At 46.7% G+C, this 21,258-nt stretch overlaps 1 protein-coding gene across 8 annotated transcripts in view; it reads right to left on the reverse strand.

Moving 5' to 3' along the window:
* Positions 1-21,258, reverse strand: part of LOC133374993 (SLAM family member 5-like) — a 48,026-nt gene that overhangs the window by 20,201 nt on the left and 6,567 nt on the right. For 3 of the 8 annotated variants that reach the window (XM_061606410.1, XM_061606407.1, XM_061606413.1), the window contains exons 2-7: positions 17,172-17,504; positions 14,327-14,593; positions 12,385-12,549; positions 9,581-9,625; positions 2,370-2,480; positions 82-117 (exon numbers count right to left, since the gene is read on the reverse strand). In XM_061606410.1, coding sequence (XP_061462394.1) covers positions 82-117; positions 2,370-2,480; positions 9,581-9,625; positions 12,385-12,549; positions 14,327-14,593; positions 17,172-17,504 — 957 coding nt within the window. The remainder of the gene's footprint in view (positions 1-81; positions 118-2,369; positions 2,481-9,580; positions 9,626-12,384; positions 12,550-14,326; positions 14,594-17,171; positions 17,505-21,258) is intronic. The other 5 variants (XM_061606408.1, XM_061606409.1, XM_061606411.1 and 2 more) reach the window with 5 other exon arrangements.

Genomic DNA, 21,258 nt, shown 5'->3' on the forward strand with positions numbered 1-21,258 from the left:
TTGTTTCAAAGTACATTCTTTTGTCTGTATGATAGCAGAGCGGAGGGGGGGGAGCTGTATAAGCAAGGGGGGAAGGCTTACCTGATTGGCTTGAGGAACCCAGGTGTTTCCTGTGAGCTGTGAAAAGAAGAAACCAACATGAAACAGGAAGTGAGAGGAGCAAAGATAGACAACGATCTCTTAACGCTTATCTGGCCGGGAGGAGAGGGGTTGGTATTTTCTCCAGAGCTTGGAAAAGTTTCTTTATTTGAACTACAACTCCCATCAGCCCCAGCCAGCGCTGGGCTGATGGGAGATGTAGTTCAAAAAAGAAACTTTTCCAAGCTCTGATTTTCTCAGATTCTTTGCTGCCTGTGCATGCACTCTTCTGCACGCGTAAAGAAGATGATGCTTAGGGCTGTTTTTCAGGCAAATAATGGAATTTATTTATTTATTTATTAAATTTCTATACCGCCCCATAGCCGAAGCTCTCTGGGCGGTTCACAACATATGACATCCAATATACAATTTAAAAACATATATTAAACTTAAAATAATTATACCAAAAATACCTAAACATAATTAAACATATAAACAACTACAAAACTCAGTACTAAAATATTAAATGTAAAATGCATTAAATCGATTGAATATCAAGATGTTAAGATGTTAAGTAGTGTTCCTTTTGTAACTGTCATCTTAACATTCCACCTCCTTTGCTCAGGGCTTCAGGGATAGGCTTCTCCTTGTTGACAAACACCGTATCTAGAGATACCACTGACGCAAAGCAGCCCTGGGTTTTGTACAATTGTCCATGTTGGCAGCACTGCCAACTGAGCAGGCCAAAATCCTGCCTGGCTTGTTCACGCCTTGATCTGCAGAAATCAGCCAGTAGAGCTTCTCACAGCAGGACCACCTGCTAATGTTAGCAGAGCAAGCAGCTGCTAGAGGCAGAGGAGCAGAGTCTGGTAAAAAGGCTGGCAACTCTAGCAGTGCCTGGGTGGTCATGCTTGGGCAGGAAAGGAAAGGAAGACCTGCCCTGTCTCACTGGGGGCCGTGCCACCCGCAAACCCAAACATTGGCCATGCCACTCACAGAGACTCCCCCAAGTCAGATGTTTGGCTCAGTGAGGCTAGCATTGGGGTTGTAAATAGCCCCATAGTCAGGGGTGGGGACCCTCAGGGCTGGGGGCTGCCTCCAGACTTCTTTATCTGGCCCTCACACCCTGCACTGGCCCTGCGTCTCACCCCAAGTGTTTTTGCGTGGCTGAAATGTGTCTTTGAACTCCGCAACATCTGTAGCTTGTCTAGATGGAGGCAAGAAAGGGAAGAGTGGTCCTGTGTCGAAACTAGCCTGCTGTACGAAGGTGAAATGTACATTCGGTGTCCCACCCATTTTTGCCGGCCACCCTTGGCGTGTGATCCTTGGAACTTTGCCCAGAAGGGAATGTGGCCCTCGGGCTGAAGAAAAGTTCTCCACACGTGCCAGAGATGGCGGAAAGATGTCAGGTGCTCTGGGACACGATCGAGAGACTGGCCATTCCCAGCGTGCTTGAAGACTCCCCCTCGCTTACATTTGAGGCAGTCTAGGTATATGGTCTGAAAGCCATTTCTCATCACATCGTGCCGTTTTGCATGTTATTTTCACATATTTTTATGCACACTTTCCTCTAATATATGAATTTTTGTAAATATTGTCTAGTTGGCGAACTGCATCCCAAAATTCTAATAAATGTGAATTTCGAAGGATGGCTGTGTTTCAGTTCGCATATTGTTTGGAAAAGTGCAAATTTGATAAATTGTGCTTGAAATACAACCTGAATTGAAATTCTCACCCATCCCTAGTGGCATTACAAAATGGGCAGGTTCACACCATACATCCAATGTACATTTAAATCACATGACTTCCTCCAAAGAATTATGGGACGTTTAAAACACATGGCTTCCCCCAAAGAATCATGGGTACCGTAGTTTGCTAAGGGAACTGGGGATTGTAGCACTGTGAAGGGAAAACCACAGTTCCCAGAATTCTTTGAGGGACGTCATGTGCTTTAAATGTGCGTTGGATGTGCTTTAGGGTGTAGATCTGCCCTAAGGCATGTTTAAATATAAGAAAGAACATAGCTCCGCCCGCTGCCCTGATCCATAGGTCTATGTTTGGGCAATGGAGTCAACCGAGGAAGAGGAAGGAAGAGAGGCAGGCTATAAAGATCATTATACATTAATCTTAAACATATTCTAACTTTAGCATGAAGGCAAAGCTGCCATTCTAGGCAATCCTTTTCTCTTTTGGGATGGGACAGAGGAGAGGGGAATTTCATGGTGTAGGTTGATGCACTTGTTTCAACAAGCATTTGAAAGTGATACATGCAGTTGAGTGAAGTCCTTTACCTCTCCTCTTGAAATAAAAATAAATGCCGACGAAGATTGCGATTATCACCACTACTATAATGATGCAGAACAATGCAATTAAATCCGGCTTTTTGAGACCACTCTTTTCTCCTTGAAGAACAAAACAAAACAAAACCAATAACATATTTTAGTAATTCTAGTAGTACAGATAGAATTGCAAAAATATTACTGAGCCTGGATCATGAGGACTTTGCTCTCTCCAACTATACTGCATCATAGCAGATTCTGCAAGTGCAAAGCTATACATTACATTAAATGTGCAATCGTATTTAATGTAGCATAACAGAGCCTCAGGGCAAATAGCAGATTGAAGGGGGGAGGCAGTTTGTCATGACCAGTGCTTGGAAAGGTCATTTTAAAATGGAACTAGCCCATCATGTCCAAATAGGACTAAGTTCCAGTTCATGCTTGCTGTTTTACAAAATGAATGAGCTCTGTTCGAGTTCATCCAGATGAACTTTTGAGTTCATAAGAAGTTCATTCTTGGCAATCACTTCGGGATGCAATTCATAAATACAATCAACAATAACAATAATAACTTATTTCCAGCATCCAGAATGTTACAAGCTGCTGTGCTGAAGGTAATTCAGGGGGCCACACACAAGTAATAAGGTGTCTGTCAGACAGAATGTCAACAGGTGAAGTTCTCCCCATAATTGTACTTCCATACTAGAAAAGGCCTGTCCTGTTTAATTTGTGACAGCTGCACATATGTAAAAGGCAGAAAGCATCACTTTGTTCCTGTTCCCATAGCAATCTCAGCAGAGAAGATACAGGAAATGCCTCACATTCCTTTCTTCTGATTACTTAGACTAAAGATTAAGTGACTAAGCATCCCTAGCAAGCAACAGCACCTCTGTATCAGCCCAATAAGCCTTAGAACACTGCCCCCACAGTTTGTTTTCTAACTTTCTTCCTAGATGTTAGAGTGATGTACTTTTTCTTTTTTAACAATGAAAGGTAAGAGTCTGGGCCTCCAGCTAGGAGGCAGTGGCGGTGGCTGAAGGGCCCCTTGTTTGGTGGTGGAGTAGCACTCCCCTTCTGCAGCAGAGCCTTCTGCTGATCAGAGGGAGGGAGCTGCCTTCCTGCTTGCCGGCCTGCCCATGCATGCTTGCTCGCTCTCCCACACACACACCCCACACACCCTCTGCCCCGCCTGCTCCCTCCCTCACCCTCTTCCCCTACTCGCTTGCCTTCCCTTGCCCCCCCGCTCACTCGCTCACCAGGTGTCCTGCCCCCGCTCGCTTGCCTGCCATCTTGCCCCTCCCTCCCTCCCTCCCCCTCCACCTGCTTGCCCTCCCCCTGCCCGCTCACCCTACCCCGCCTGCTCGCTCACTTGCCCTCCCCGTCTGCTCGCTCACTTGCCCTCTCCCCCCACTCGCTCACCCTCCCCTCTCCCCTGCTCACTCACTCGCTCACCCACTGTCCCACCTCCCTCGCCCACCCGCCCTCCCGCTCCTCCGCCCGCCTGGTAGGTAGGTGGGGCGTGCATGCATGCTGGTGCCCGGGCCCAGAGCAGGCTGGTGCCCAAGGGCCCTGGCATGCCTGGGTCCAGCCCTGAGAGGAAGAACCAACTCATTCTTGTTTTCTCCCCATCCTCCTCCTCCCCCCTGCTGAGTTCTACCAGGCCAAAACTGAGACTAAGAGGGAGGGAGCTGGCAGGCAGGGCCACCCCCTGGGCTGGAGGTAAAAGGCTGGGAGTTTGGGCCAGCTGAGGGCAGACTGAAGTTGGAGGGGCAGCTCCCCATTGGCCCCAAAGGACCAGCCTCTATTGCTAAGGAGGGAGGAGGAATGAACTGGAACATGAACTAAGAACCATCGAACCTTTACCCCTAAATGAACTTAATTCAACTTTAGCTCACCTGGCAATTATGGGAACTACTTTCAGGTGTACTTCAGAGATGTTTGAACTTTGTTCAACTGAACGAGTTTATTTCAAGGAGAAGCCATGCCTGCGACATGGGGGGAGAGTGGGAAAGAGTTCATGCTCCTTCCCTGTGTGCCACAGGTCTGAGACAGGGGTGTAGTCATCTAGGGTCTCAAGGGGGTCTTAGACCCCTTCCTTTTGGGGGAGCAGGGTCTGATGAAGTTTCCCTATGTCTACAGGATCCTAGGGATGTCTGCTGTTGTGGGAGAGGGCATTAGCAAGGATCTCATTCTCAACCCAGCAGCAGAAAAGGGGGGAGGGCCGTGGCTGTTATTATCGGGAAGGGACCCTGCGTTCTGCATGTGCCACTATACTAGTGCTTCTGAACGGACAGGTTGGGGAGAGGTGCCTTTAAGTACTGGAAGAAACTGTAGTTTGCCTCCAGGCTAGAAGGGTCTTGCATTGCTCGGCCAATGACCATCCTCTTTTTCCTTGCAGTGATGGTGGGGAGAGAGGACCCCAAGGTGGCACAAGTCCCAGAGACTCAAAAGAATTGCATTCGAGGGAAATGCAACCAAGGGCAGAGGGGGCGGACAGGGCTCACCAGCCTCCTTGCTGAGGGCTTCAAGGAGTGGGGCACAGAGTGAACCACCCCAACCAAACCTGGGCGGGGAGGGGGGACAGGGCGGAGGGGAGACAAACAACCCCATGAGAACTCAATAACATCAAAGGCTGACTGACTGAGTGGGGAAAAACTGACAACCGGGTGGGAGGGGTAACGGAATGGGGAGCATCTCAAAAGGGAAGAGAAAGAATGAGACATACAGAAGGGTAGAATGAACCATCTCATTGCCTGGATAGGTCACTTCTTGGTTCACACTTCTATTTTTAACTGTGTCACCAAGGATGGCAGGAAGAAGCTGCCCGTGCAAATCAATGGAGGAATCCCAGAGGAGAGTGGCTTACACAGCACTGCAGTGTAGTTCCTACTTAACAGTGCAAGTCAGACGGTGACCTGCAGAGTATACGACAACCTTGCAGAGTAGTTCACTTTGATACTCTTTTTATCCCCTCGGGCCTTTGAAACAACGAGCGTTTTGAACAAACAAAATCGGGACTCTCGCTATGTAAGCTGTGTTTTATTATTTTGTCAACTGAGCTGCATGATCCCCAGCTCTGTCTCTCCCTGTCATCTGACCAGGTGAGGCCGTGCAGATGCTGGACTGGAGGCAGTAATAGCCTGGCGGATAAATTGAAGCTGAATCCCAACGAGGCAGAGGGGCTAAAGGTTGGGGGTTTGGGGGTCTGGGAACTGGACAGAGAACCTGTTCTGGATGGGGCGGCGCTCCCCCTGTGCAAACCTGGATGCCATTTTGTCACTAGAGTTCCAAGAGGCCTTATTGGCAAAGAGCACCTATTTACGGCCAGGGATGATGGGCACTGTAATTCAGCAACATTTGGAGGGCCAAAGGGTCCCCACACCTGGGACAGAGCAAGGCCTTTTCTATAACCACCCAGAGGCTCCTCAAAAATGCCCACCCATCTCTTGCCTCAGTTGCTCTTTCCTGAGCAGATTAGGACAAGCCCAGGCTGCTGTGTTTGAGAGATAATATTCCCTGCTGCAGCGTTGTCTGGTGTTTTTTTTTTAAAGCCAGCAGTTTATAGAATTTTTAAAAACAAAAATACAGCTTATCTACATACACAAAGCACAAGCTTAACAGACAGACGTAGAGACTCAGAAGATAAACGGAACTATAGTGTTCATTACTCCAGGCAGTTTATCTCATGAAATATAATACCAACTTGCAGTACGCCATTCTGTATCACTCAACAGACTCCGTGTTAAGTAAAAGTTATCTTTTGGAAAGAGGCTATTTTTTCTCAGCCCAAGAGTCAAACTAGATGACACGTGAAATGAGAAAATGCACTTCACACCTCAAAAAGCGGTGGGACTCCCAATGAAAATTGTCCCCTGAAGCGTTGATTCAAGGCTTCCATGGATGCTTCTGGGGAGGGATGCTTTTAATTGGGACCATGGTGTTGGGGTACTGTGGTCTGTATCCTAATTGCACCCCCTCCCTGCAGGGAAGGACCATAGCTTGCTTAGTGCATGCAGAAGGTCCCAGGTTCAGTCCTCTGCATCGCCAGGTAGGGTTCCTGCCTGAAATCCTGCAGAGCTGCTGCCAGTCAGTGTAGACAATACTGAACTAGATGGACCAAGGGTCTGACTCAGTTTCCTACGTTCCTACATATTATGAAAGAGACACACGAACTGTTTTCACAGAACTCACGTATCTAGTTTGCTCCTGTTGCCATTCTTGATATTTGAGACACAAATTGTGTGTTGTGGAACCTTTCTGAGATGGAAGGAGTGCCAGCCATTTTCCACTAGAAGCAATTAAAATCATTGCAACTAATAAGAGGCTGGCTAAACAATAATTCTGTCTGTCTGTTGGAGTCACCTAGTATGAACTGGGTTAACCGTTCGCTGTGGCCTATAATATCTTTTATGTATGGAGAGTATTTGCATTTGCCCAGAGTATTTGTATGCTGGGGCAACTCTACGTGTTTCTGCAGTTCACTCTATCGGTCCTGCAGTGTGTCCTTCCCCTCTATTCCCAACGTTCAGAGTGTGAGTGACGTTGCTTAGGTAGTCAAAATGTCATCATCCTTGTCCAAGAGGGAGGCACTGTAGGCTTGGGGGAACCCTGAGATTGACATTGTTGTTGTTATACGCCTTCAAGTCGATTACAACTTATGGCGACCCTATGAATCTTTTTTGGATGCATTCATAGGGTTTTCATGGTATTAAGAGGTGGTTTCCCATTGCCTTCCTCTAAGCCTATGGCACCCAGTATTCCCAGGCGGTCTCCCATCCAAGTACTAACCAGGCCTGACCCTGCTTAGCTTCTGAGATCAGACAAAACTGAGTGTGTTCAGAGTAGCTGACTGACATAAATACAGAAAATCTTTAGAAGAAAAATGCTAAGGGAGTGGAGAGAGAAAATCTCCCAATGAGGAATTCTGGCTGGTTGTTTCAGGGGTAGCGTGGGGGAGTGGAATGGAGTGGCCAGAACCCTGAACAGGGAGCAGTCCACCTTGCAAATTCGTACTGCCAGCCCCACCTGTTCTCTTTTAAATATTTTTTAAATCCATTTGATTTTAAATTTTGTATTACGTTTTGTACACAGTTTTTCGAGCAACTGTCGACAAGCAGCTTATACATTATTTTTAAAAACACACATGCACTCAAACGCACACCCCTTTGGCTTTTAAATCAGTGGAAGATAAGCTTGGGTGCCTTCCAGATGTTTTGGATTACAACGGCCATGCAGGCTGGACTGATGGGCGCTATACCCTAAAATGTCTGGAAGGCACCAGGCTGGGGAAAGCTACTAGACAAACCTAAGCGTTGTTGCCAACTAAATTCTACTCAGAGTAGACCCACTAAAATGAACAGACTTAAGTTAGTAATGCCCATTCTTTTCAATGGGTCTACTCTGAGTAAGAGTTGGCATTTGATACACCCTTGAGTTATCAGCAAGATGTAATGATGGGGGTTGGTCTCGAGCAGCACTCTTTGAAATAAGATTTGGGGTCTCCTAAGCATGTCCATGTTTTCTTTTGTGAGATACTGGGGGCGGGGCAGCTTGGGACTATTGCTGGCAGAAAGCAACTCACTGGCGGACAGGGGTCACTCCCAGACTGTCACTATTTTGCAGGAGGAGTCAATCTCATAATGGAAATTAAGGTTTGCAGAACTAAAATGGACTAAAGCACTCCGGTGCAACAAATCCACTTAAAAAAAACCCGTCGCTTTTTCCATTTTGGAAACATGTGGGATAATGGTTGGTTGGTTGGTAGGGAGATGCATAACTTCTGCAAACAACAACGATGCAAACACACACACACGCAACCTGCAAACTGATCAGGGTGTATGCTCAATAAAGAGAGGACATTGTCGAACCTCATGTAAGGATGGAAAGATGATCATTTTCAGTTCTCTCAGTTCCTCACACTTCCAACCTTAAATTCAGTTTTCCACATTTCTGCAGCATTTTGCAATTTTTTTAAAGCCCTTATGAGAAACTTTCAACATTTTGGTGCAAATTTCTCCCAATAAGCACATTTCCATATCTGGTTTTGACTAATGCACACATTTTGCAAGCAATTTCTCCTAATATAATGCATTTTGTATGTCGTTTTCATGTATATATTCATATTTCTGCACATTTTTCCTGAATATATGAATTCTTGTAAACATTGTTTGGTTGAAAACCTGCATTGTGCAAAATTCAGCTACGTGCAAACATTGAAAGACGGCTGTGTTTCAGTTCTCACATTGTTTCAGAAAGTGAGAATTTGATAGATTCGGTTTCACATATGAACTGATCACATTTATCCCTATCTCTGTATAAGCTTTGTGCAAGCAAATCGGTGTCTGGAAGTACCCTTAAATAGGTTTGTTTGAGAAGGGTGCATATCTTGTCACCCATTCACCCCCGCCCACTCAGCACTTTTCTGTCTTTCCTTCCTCTGGGCTATCAAAGATTTTGCTGATGTGGAATTGTGGCCAGTTAATTTTTCTTTGTGCAATCACTTGATGGGGAATTTTGCAGCATCTGACTGATTTGGGAAGGGGAAGACAGTTATGTGTAACCACGAGTCACACTCACTACACATTCTAACTCTTGATCATTGATTATACACTCACACACTTTATGTCTCTATCATCATGTGGCCGGATTGACTCACTTGAGTTGGAAGTATTTGCTCTTAGACCTGGACTCTCTTCCCTGCTCAGGGTGTGCACGTGGTGAGAAATTTGATTCAGTTCACATTTAAAGCCAAATTTATCAAAGTTGTACTTTCTGAAGCAATATGAAGACCGAAACACAGCCGTTCGTGAAATGCACACATCCAAATTTTGCGACACTGTTCTCCAACCAAGCAGTGTTTACAAAAATGCATAGATTAGGGGAAAGTGTGCATAAAAATGAACATATTGGTGAAAATATCATGCAAAAATGCAATCTATTAGGATAAAATGTGTGCATTAGTTAAAACTGTACACAAAATGTATTTATCAGGAGATATTCACGCTAAAATGCTGCCCAATTTTCATGATGATTTTTCTTTTTTAAAAGAATCGCAAGTTGCTTCAGAAATAGAGAGAACTGAATTAAGGTTAGAAAAACAGGAAACTGAGACAGCCGAAATGGACAGACCATTCCATCCCTGTCTGGGACTGAAGAAGCCAGGAGACCTTCCAAAAACGTCAACGAAGGGCCACAAACAACAAGGAACAGGGGCTGGAGCTCACCATTCTCTGTGGCGGGCACCGTCCCAGGTGTCTTCAAGGGGTGCTCTGCTTGAGCCGATGGGACAGGTAGCGAGTGTGAGAGAGCAGATCAGAAAGAGAGAGAGAGAGATCAGGCAAAGTTGCACCATTGGAAAAAGAGTTCTGGGCGTGCAACTGAAAACGGACTGTGGAAGGAACGTTACTGCGACTGCATTTGTTAGTTAGGGTGCTGGTCAGCTAGCAGAGCCAAGAAGCTCCCTGGGTTGAAGGAGGGAAGAAAGGAACTCTTGTGATTCCTGATCCTTCCTCGTGCCTCATTGAATGCTTGCGCTCCCCAGATCAAAGCAATGCAAATTTGGCTTTTTAGTTTCTGACTACAACCATGCCTACCCCTGACCAGACAGTGAGTCCTCGGAGGACAAACCAGACACCCCACAGGTCGAGGACTGCAGGAGCAGGCAAAGTCTCCTGGAACCAGTGCTGAGGATCCCTGGAGGGGCCTTCTGGGTTGAGACCCAATGAAAAATCCTTGGAGCTGCTAGAGGAGGAGGTGGAGCCACCCCTCAGTCCTCAAGAACGGCAGTGCCACAAGGTTCAGGTCCAGGCCAAAGATCAACAACCTAGAATGCAGCTATGGACCCAGAGTCACCACACGACTAGTGAGTATGCAATCCCTGGACCTCCTTTACTGCCAGCAGCTGGGGTGTGGTCTGAGAGGCCAGCGCATATGAGGTTTCTAGTTCCTACTGTGTTGTACCTTGCCTGAAGTCCCTGTTGATCTTGGATTATTGCTTGCTCTCGCTCCTGGATCATGTTTTGGACCAAGACTGACTCTGCATGCTTGACTGTGGCTTGTTTGGACTGTGCTGCACCTGCAACCCTGCCCTCCTGTCCTTGGTGAGCATTTTGCTAAGAGGATCACACCTCCTGGGACTGAGACCCTAGTCTGGGAACAGGGAATCTCTGGCCCGCCAGAGGTTGATGGACTGCAACTCCCATCATCTCTCACCATTGACTCTGCTGGCTGGGGCTGATGGGTGCTGAAGTCCAACAACATCTGGAGGGCCACAAGTTTCCCCTTCCTTGCCCTAGCCTTTGAGGGCACCCCTGGTACGTGGCACAGGGATGGGGAACCATTTTCAGCCTGAGGGCCACACTGCCTTCTAAGCAACCTTCCAGGGGCCGCATGCCAGTGGCGGGTGAGGCCCGAGGCAAAAGTGGTCAGAGTAACAAATGTGACTTGTACCTTTGCATAGTAGGGCAGTTTTTTAACACATTCACGAGCGCCTCTCTCTGTCCTTCACCCAGGCAAGGAAGATGTTCAGGGACACATTGCAGCTGAACAAAAATGCTCAAGGCGGGTGCAGAAAAGGGCCAGGGAGGGATGGGGTGTGGCTGGGAAGGGGGTGTGGTGTGGGAAGATTCCTGGGGGCCAGGTAGAGTAGCTTGGAGGGCCTCATTTGTCCCTTGGGCCTGAAGTTTTCCCCATCCTTCCCTAAGGTGGTCAACCTTGGCTGTACTATTTCAGCCGACAGGTGGAGGAGGGTCACAGCGTTCAAAGCTCCTCCGTTACTTGACAAAATATCCCGCCATGTCCCATAAGTATGTCAGGCAGAGCAGCCTTGTTTGTGGAAGGAAGCGTTTGAACAAGGGGGTGCATTAATCATGTCAACTCCCCCTTGCATTCAGGTGTAGTACGGACATATCCGCTCAGAGGAAGGTGTGGAGTTTCTGGCTAGGAGTGAGCTTCCTTGCCCTCATGCTCTCTTGCATGCACACACACATCGGCCACAACACCCACACACTTCCTTCCCCTTTCAGCACAACCCCCTTGCTTGCATTATCTGGGCTTCTGGAGCCTTTCTGAGATGAGCCTGATTCTTGCTTCTAGTGAAGCCACAGGGAAGACTGTGTAGGGTGACCTCTCAGGGGGGAAGTGCTGAACAGATGACCCACACTACCCTCCCCCCCCTCGCACATCTTGCTCGCTCACAAGCCACAGGACACAACTGCTTTCCCTCAGTGCACTTGTGAGGATTTCTTTATTCGGGTATGTTTCAGACGCCCTTTGTTTATGCTTATGGTTTTTCTCATTATTGGGCTGTCGGTTTGCTAGCTTTTATTATAGTGAGGACAAGTGAGGACACATTGCCCTAACTCTCGGTGGATGAGAGTGCCTGTAGCCTGCTGGGCTTTCCTTCTTCACTTTTGCCTTTGGGAGAGGGAGGGAAGCTCTGTGGGCAGGAATTTGATCCCCCCCCCATTTGAGACACCACAAATCATATGCCCACCACTTCCAAGATACTACCCTATATATGAGGGACAGGGAACCTGAGACCTGGGGGTGAATATGGACCTCCAGCCCCCCCCGTGACCCTTGGACCTCTCCCCAGGCCTCACCTGCTCACTGGTCCTACTTCACACACCCCCAGGTGTTTTAGCCTGGCTGAAATTTTTTTTTTATTTTTATTTATTACATTTCTACCCCGCCTTTCTTTTCATGATTGAAACCCAAGGCGGCTTACATATGGTGCCCAGGCGGTCTCCCATCCAGGCACTGACCAGACCTGACCCTGCTTAGCTTCAGCAGGGAGCTGGCCTCATGTGCCTTCAGACCATGTGGCCTTGTACTCCGGTAACACCTCCTGCTTGTCTGGACGGAAGACAGAAAGGGGCGTGTGTAGAAGCCAGCCGACTGTGCAAAAGTGAAACTGACATTTGTTGATCCACCCACTTTTGCTCTGACTCCTCCCACCACTGGCATGTGGCCCTCAGGTGGTTGTCTGGAAGGGAACATGGCCCTCAGGCTGAAAAAGGATCCCCACCTGTTATGCATGATTGCATTGAATCACATCTGGCCAGGTGTTTCTTTTGGGCACAGGGCACTGTCAATATGTCATCTCTATGTCCCCCAAAAGAGGCATTAGGATGGGCACGACTCAGTGCTCTTATACAGGACACTCTCCTGGATTTGCCGCCCTCGGCTCCTGCTGGGAGGAAGGGTAGGATATAAATCAAATAATAAATAAATGATAATAAATTTGTGAATGTGTGACTTGGGCTGGCCTAAAGCTTATTGCGGGGTGCACACCCCCAGCTCCTTATCTGTTGATGTTATCTGGGATCATCATTACGCTCTGACAATTTTGGTTGGATAAAATTATGGTGGATCTTGAAGGGATCCGTTCCTTCGTCATGGAGATATATAATATGGAGTAGACCAAGGCTTATTTTGGGTTCAAGGACAAAAAAGCTTTAGTTCTTTCAGAAGGTTTTCTGGCTGAGCTGCATGTTGAACGCCCATGCAAATGAGGAGCTGGGAAGAACTAGCGACCAGTTTCAGCATCGTCGCCAACAACGGAAAGAGGAAAGGGGTGTGCTTGACGCATGACAACAATGGCGGCTGGTGCCCATTGGGACTGGTAGGGTGGGTGGCCAACAGAAGGGGGCGCCAGAGTCTATGAAAGGCAGAGCCAACAAATTCTAGTTTCACCCCCCCCCCATTGTTTTCCCTGCTCAATTCTACAAGACGGCCACACTGAGACTCAGGAGGAAGAAGTTGACAGGCAGGGCCCCTCCCTGGCCTGGTTGTAAGTAGGAAGGCAGGCAGGTAAGTGGGAGCTGGCTGAGGCCAGATTGAGATTGGTGGGGGGACAGTGTCCCATTGACCCTAAAAGACCATCCATTGCATGATGGAGGGGCTTACAGGAGAGGAAGGTGCAGGCTTTCTGTTTAATTTGGAGGGGGGGTTGGGTAATGTTTTCCTGCTTGCGCTGACCCTTCAGGAGAGGCGCGGGAGTGGGCTGGTGAGTAAAAGCCACCCCGTTCAGCTCAAAAGACTGACACACACACGCATGTGCACACGCGGTCTCCGTGGGTGGTAAGCACTGTGTTTGGGTGCCCCCCCATTGAGGAATGAGAAAAGGAGGAAGATCAGAGGAAGGGCACCTGGAGGGTAGGTCCAGGGAAGTTTCCCCCTGTCCCACCTGCCCCAATGGTAAAGGGGCATGGACCACCAGAAGGGGGAGCAGGAAGGCCTCCCACAAAATACACTGCACGGGTAACCATATACGCATGAGTTTATCTGAAAGGGAAAAAAGATCTGCCCCTGGATCCACTCATGTCATCTAACACCCATCGGATTTCTCACATGCACCTCTGCTCCAAAAATCGATGCGTGTCACAAAATCCCAGAAACATTGCAGAGGAGAGAGCATGATATTCATTGCTCTGTGAACACACAGAGGCAGTTCTGTTTAAAACAAGCAACAGGATGCGATGCCTTCCACTGTGGATGGAGACTTTAGGCAGTCCTCGGCTGGCTTAGGGGATCTTTCATTACTAACTGTCATCAGCGGGGGCCCAGTCCCAGCACATGCAGATATCCATGGTGGAAATCTGCACCACAAACAAGACTTCTCCTAAAACACTCTGCAGAGGAGAGCTGGGATTTTTCAAATGCTTATTGGCGTCTTGGGAAAAAGCGGTTGGTCCAGCCCACTAGAACGCTGGTCCAGCTCACTGTCATATTTCGTACCAGTTGCAGAATTGTTATTACTGTGGGATTTCCGCTTCTAAGTTAAAGTAGCCAAACCCCACCCAAACAGCAACATTTTTTATTCCAAAAAACCACCAAGGATCATTTCTGGGTTCTTTGTCTTCCCAGTCGGGGGTCGCCTTTGAATGGCATCCACAAACAGGACAGTAACCCTATCTTAAAAATACAGGTATGACTCTGCCTAGAAAAAAACGGAAAGAAAATCTTACCACTGCAGATTTCCTTTAAGGACACTGTCTTGGAGGCGTTGCTAACAGGGTTCTCTGCTGTGCAGGTGAAATTCAAATCGTCGTCTTGTAAGTTGTGCTGGATGACGAGGGATTTCCCGGAGGATTCACTTTTGCTGGCTGGGGCCCAGCTGAATGTCACATCCTCTTCCAAGCTCCCTGCAGAGCAGTTCAGCCGCAAAGTCCCATTCCTGCCATCATAACCACTTTTGTCACAGTCGACACCCAGGTCAGATGCAGATAAACGCTCTGGACAGGGGAGGGGAAAAGACAATGATATTCACATGTTCACTAATTAGCAGAAAGGCAAATGAGGCAGATTATAAATAAATGAAAATGGCAGCAGAAGCTTAAGAAAAACTTCTCCTTAGAACAACAGGTATGTCCCTTTTTTATTAAAGAGAAATGTAGGCATTTTTGTTCCATCTCACCCACACTGAAATGTTTGCCTACGTGTAAAATGTCTGGAAGAGTGGGGTTTCTCTGGCAAAAATATCCCTTTTTAAAGACCAGGAACAGACTGCAGTACAGATCATGAACTGATCGTATCGATAATCAGAGTAAAGCTAAAGAAGAACAACAAAGCAATCATAATGCCAAAATATAATTTAAATGACATCCCAGAAGAATATAAAAATAAGGAACAGATTTGAGGCTTTAAACTTAGTTGACAGAGAACCAGAAGAACTATGGACTGAGGTCAGGGACATTATCAGGGAAGAATGCAAAAAGACAATACCTCTAGTTAAAAAGAGAGAAAGACCTCCATGGATGACTGAAGAAACTCTTAACATGGTTAAAGAGAGAAGGAAAGCAAAAGGGTAGGGATGTTGAATAATCAACAGAGGAACACACTGACTGCCCATGATGTAATAAAAGGAAGATGGAAGCAATACACTGAAGACCTCTATAAAAGAGATGCCAGGATGACAGATTCACTCACGGAGGAACCGTATGATGAAGAACCAGAAATTTTAGAATGTAAGGTGAAAGCTGCTCTTCAAATACTTGGAAGAAACAAATCACCAGGAATAGATGGCATACCAATAGAGGCTACATGGTATTGAGACTGAATATGTCCAAATTGTGACAAAAAATTGTCAAGAAATATGGAAAACTAAACAATGGCACACAGACTGGAAGCGTTCCATATACATCCCAATTCCAAAGAAAGGGGATCCCAGGGAATGCAGTAATTATTGAACTATTCCCTTAATATCCCATGCAAGTAAAGTAATGCTCAAGATTCTACAACAAAATATATGGAGCGAGAAATGCCAGACGTCCAAGCTGGATTTAGAAAGGGAAGAGGCACCAGAGATCATATCGCAAACATATGTTGGATAATGGAACGGACCAAGGAATTTCAGAAGAAAATCGCCTGCGCTTTATAGATTACAGCAAAGCCTTTGATTGTGTTTGGTTGTACTGCCTTCAAGTTGATTCTGACTTATGGTGACCCTATGGATAGGGTTTTCATGGTAAACAGTATTCAAAGGGGGGTTACCATTGCCTTCCTCGAAGGCTGAGAGGCAGTGACTGGCCCAAAGTAACCTAGTGAGCTTCATGGCTGTGTGGGAATTCGAACCCTGGTCTCCCAGGTCCTAGTCCAACACCTTAACCACTACACCACACTGGCTCTCCTGATTGTGTAGCTCATGAAAAGCTATGGAATGCTTTAAAAGAAATGGAGGCGCCACAGCATCTGATTCTCCTGATGTGCAGCCTATACTCTGGACAAGAGGCTACTGTAAGTACTGAATATGGAGAAACCGACTGGGTCCACATCGGAAAGGGTGTGAGACAGGGGTGTATTTTATCACCCTATTTGTTTAATCTATATGCAGAACATGTCATATGGAAAGCAAGATTGGACCAAGATAAAGATGTGAAAATTGGAAGGGGAAATATCAATAATTTAAGATATGCAGACGATACCATACTTTTAGCAGAAACAGTAATGATTTGAAATGAATGCTGTTGAAAGTTAAAGAGGAACTCACAAAAGCCGGGCTACAGCTGAACATCAAAAAGACTAAAGTAATGACAACAGAGGATTTGTGGTGTAGTGGTTAAGGTGTTGGACTACGACCTGGGAGACCAGGGTTCAAATCCACACACAGCCATGAAGCTCACTGGGTGACCCTGGGCTAGTCATTGCCTCTTAGCCTCAGATGAAGGCAGTGGTAAACCTCCTCTGAATACCGCTTACCATGAAAACCCTATTCATAGGGTCACCATAAGTCAGAATCAACTTGAAGGCAGTCCATTTCCATTTTTTCAAAGTTGACGAGAACATTGAACTTGTCAAGGATTACCTTGGCACAGTCATTAACTAAACTGGAGACAAAAATCAGAAGAAGGCTAGGACTGGGGAGGGCAGCTATGAGAGAACTAGAAAAAAATCCTCAGATGGAAAGATGTATCACTGAACACCAAAGTCAGGATCATTCAGACTGTGGTATTCCTGATCTCTATGTATGGATGTGAAAGTTGGACAGTGAAAAAGGCAGATAAGAGAAAAATCAACTCATTTGAAATGTGGTGCTGGAGGAGCGCTTTGCTCACACCATGGACTGTGAAAAAGACAAATAATTGGGTGTTAGAACAAGTTAAACCAGAACTACCATTGGAAGCTAAAATGATGAAACTGAGGTTACCATACTTTGGACACATCATGAGAAGACATGATTCACTAGAAAAGACAATAATGCTTGGAAAAATAGAAGGGAGTAGAAGAAGAAGAAGACCAAACAAGAGATGGATTGATTCCATAAAGGAAGCCCCCTGGGGAGGAGAGAGACCCCCAACACCATGAAATACTTACTATACACCTGCAGGGAAAAGCTCTCCTTTGTATTACCATCATTTTGCTTTATTTGTGCCACGTATGTGCCAGAATCTTCTTGATGTAGGGGACTGACTTGGAAGATCTTGCAGTCCTCAGAGGCATTCAGACGCCCTTCAAATGCTTGAGATACTACAAGGAGTTTACAGTTCTCTTTTGGGTCCTTTTTTGTAAGCACAAGGACATCAACACCTTGGATTCTATTAAGTGTCCAGGCTATCTGTGAAAATGGCTCTGAAGTCTTCAGCTGGAAAGTTCCAGATTCTCCCAGAACTCCGTTCACTTTCTCCGGCTCTTCTTCTCCAAAGGATCCTACGTGGTCAGAAAAGGAAGGAATGAATCTTCAAGGAACACGTGAACTCGGACGCTGCCTTATACTGCCAGAGCGGGAGTCCACCTAGCTTAGTACTGCCCATCCTGACTGGCAGCAGCTCTTCAGGCTTTCAGACAGGAGCCTTTCCCAGCCCTACCTGGAGTTGCTGGGGACTGACCCTGGGATCTCCTGCACGCAAAGCAGCTTCTCTGCCACCAGGGATGGGGGAGGAATTAGATTCAGTTCCCATTTGAAGGCGATGCTATCAAATCCACACTTTCTGAAACACGGCCGTCCTTCAAAATTCACACTTCTTTGAATGTTGCGATACAATTCGCCAATGAAGCAATGTTTACAAAAATGCATATATTAGGGGAAGGTGTGCAGAAAAATGAAAATATTAGCAAACCTATAATATAAAAATATATTATATGATGAGAAAAATTATATTGCTTGCAAAAATGTGTACATTAGTCAAAATCACCTATAAAAATTGTGTTTTTAAAGAAGAAAGTGCTGGAGAATTTTCATGAGGATTTAAAAAAAATAATTCACAAATTGCTGCAGATACGTGGAGAACTGAATTTAAGACTGGAAAAATGGGTAACTGGCAGATCTTTCCATCCCTCCTCTACCTACATTCCTTCCCCAATTGCACCACAACCCCAAAGTGACCCATTTTTGAACCAGAAGTTCTAGTCAAAGGGTACAGATCTCCCAGGCCTCTTGACCTAGTGCTGTTCTTCTGTCTGCTCTCCCAAGTCATGTTCACATTTGACATGGAGGCGCTTTCTGGATAAAATTTATAAAAAAAACAACAGGGGAGGGAGATGTAACATTTCTGTTTCTCAGTGCTTGGTTAATGCTAACCACCTTGAAAGATATAATTGTCCCCTGAGGATGGATTTTTGTGTAACTAACCTCAAAAGTCACCTAGTCCAACCCCCTGTCGCTTCAGGAAATCCCTGCAGAAAAGGCTTGCTGCACAGTTCGGAGGATCAGCCTCTTCCCCCATCCTATTCTCTAAGACACAAGCGGGAAAACTGTTGCCTCAAGATGTTGCACTCCAGCAACATCTGCAGGGCCACAGGCTCCCCACGCCTGTGCAACGATGTGATCTCCTGCTCTATCCAGCAGAGCATCTGTGTGGCTGTGTGAGTATACCCCACAGACTCCATGTCATCTGTTTGTTGTTGTTGTTATGTGCCTCCAAGTCGACAACGACTTATGGCGACCCTACATAAATCAGGAAGACATCTCAATGTAACTGAGGAGATTTAGCTTGGCATGCTGCATTCCCCTGTCCCATACTCTTGTCTCACACCCCTGCTCTTTGGTTTGTTTATTACTTTCTCAGACTGTTTGTGTAGTACAGGAGTCTGAGAACCTCTGTTTAGGCCAGCAAGCTCAATTTGCAGGTTTTCTCACTCTGCCTATGTTGAACATAACAGTACAGAAAGCTGGGAAAAGGACTTTATTTAACCAAAACAGACAATGGATGCCAGCGAGCTCATCCAGGACGTTGTTTTCACATATGCTGCCAAGGGCTGGGAACGCAGCCTCAGACCTGTGTTCTCAGGACAGGCTGCAGCAAAGCTCAAGGACATTGCCCAGCACAAGTGATAAACAAAAGACAGAGGCATGAGATCCAAGTAAAGATAAATATCTCACAGGTATAGCCAATTAAAATCACAGGTGCAAACTTAAGTTGCCTCCAGGTCCAGGGGCTCTTTTTGGGTATAAATAGAGCCTCCTAGATCTTGATCAGGGAGCTTCAATACAGACCAGTGGGTGCTGTATAAGAAATTGGCCATAGGGATCTCGCTATTGCTGCTTCCGCGGCTTCCAGCAATTAGAGGCGAACGTAAGACTGTGAGGGGGGCTCATTAGCTGCTTTTATCTCTGCTTTGTTGCTGTAGTGCCTGCCTGCAACTCAGTGTTACACCTTTATCTAAAAAAAAAGTTAATCTTCTTCCGCCAGTGTGGTTCACTGCCTTCTCAAATTCTGAATCTTTCTCACCTGTTGGGAAAACACCATCTGCCTGGCAAAGCCAGCACCCAGTGATGCCTTCCCTGAGCAGCCCCACGACACCCTGAGGCTGGGTTTGCTTGGTCAGGATTGTGCCTGCCCCCTCCCCAAGAGCTTTGTGACACCGGCACTCTCCTTTGCCTTTAAGGCAGCAATCCTATGCATGCAAAGTTGGGAATCAACTACTGAAATCCATTGTCCTGGTCTTTCAGATGGAGATGGAGAACAACTGGGTGTTTGCCTGCGCACGTTTTCACATTGTGAAAAGTTGACTTTTGAACTGGTTCAGGTGTTCCCTAAACACCCCAACTTTTCATATTTTTTTCTCCTGTTTGCAACCCAATCTGTGCCCCCCTCACACACAGTAAAGATGTCACAATGCTCTGAATCCACAACGGGGCCAAGACATTTAAGTGCCTGACGCAAAGGACAAAATGGCAGCCCTCCCCATTCCATGTACAGAAGTCGATGGAACTGGCAATTGAATCTTACTTCAACATTGGTTATGTGATTTTAGAAAAAAATAGTGATGGGATAGTGTCCTTACTGAACCTCAGACAGCAGACTAGTGGGTAGTTGGGGGGGGTCAGGCCTGGCCATGTGCCATGCAGAAGAAAATGGCTGAGGGACTTAGGAAGAGGAGCCACCCCAAGGACCTGCTGCCTGAGGGAGTTGCCTTATGTTGTCCAATGGTAAGGCTGGCCCTCAAGCTGATAACGCATCTGACAATGTGTGCTCTGCACCACATAAAAATCTCCCATCACAACAAATGACTCTTCCCCAGAGCTTGGAAAAGTTACTTTTTTAAACTACAACTCCCATCAGCCCCAGCCAACATGGCCACTGGATTGGGCTGATGGGAATTGTAGTTCAAAAAAGTAACTTTTCCAAGCTCTGCTCTTCCCATCACTTTCCTTATTGTGAAAAGCCTGTCTTTGCTGTGGGGAGAAGCAGGCTTGTTGCACAAGAGCATTGATTAAGTTTAATTGTGCAACCTGAGTTTGCCGGTGTGTGCTTGAACCCGTCCCCAAAATAGCGAGAGTCTGGAAGTACCCTAACTAGGGATGGATGAGAAATTGAAACAGAGGTGCTGCTCAATTGCTCAAGGACCCCTTGACCTTGAACACTTACAACCCAGAAAAATGAATAATCCAGTTTCCTCCATTTTTCTCCAAAGCCTTTTTGTTTGTTTTCCCAAAAACTTGGGGGGGGGGAAGGTGGGAACTTTTTTCCTGAATTTTCCCATTTTTCCCCGCGCCTTCACATGTCTAAGCAGAAATGAGTCATGAGCAGCAGCCTCCGCACCCCTTTATTCTCAGTTCTGGAGTATCCACCACCATCTCCTTCTTTGCAAGCCTCCCCATGCGGCTTCTGTCCACCTTTGATGTTTGAGGTGGAAAGGAGCCATGCAGATGCGTTTGGAGGTCGGAAGGAGTAGCACAGGGCAACTGCAAAGAGCAGTGCTGGGAGGGAGTAGTATGCATATGATTGTCAGGCGTGAGGCAGATGGGCACGTCTTTCCCAAAATGGCTTGGTGAGCCAATGGGAAGGCCTGGCAGGCCACGTTTGGCCTCTAGGCCAGAGGTTGCCCACCCCACCCTAGGTAAATAACACCTTCCTATATTGGGGAAGGGGTAGGTGAGCTGCACTTGCACTGACACAGGGAGTGACATCTCCTCACTCCTGGGAGACTTAATTATGAGCCTCAAATTCCTGGCAGAGAA

The sequence above is a fragment of the Rhineura floridana genome, chromosome 22, assembly GCF_030035675.1.
Source record: "Rhineura floridana isolate rRhiFlo1 chromosome 22, rRhiFlo1.hap2, whole genome shotgun sequence".
NCBI classification, from domain to species: Eukaryota; Metazoa; Chordata; class Lepidosauria; order Squamata; family Rhineuridae; genus Rhineura; species Rhineura floridana.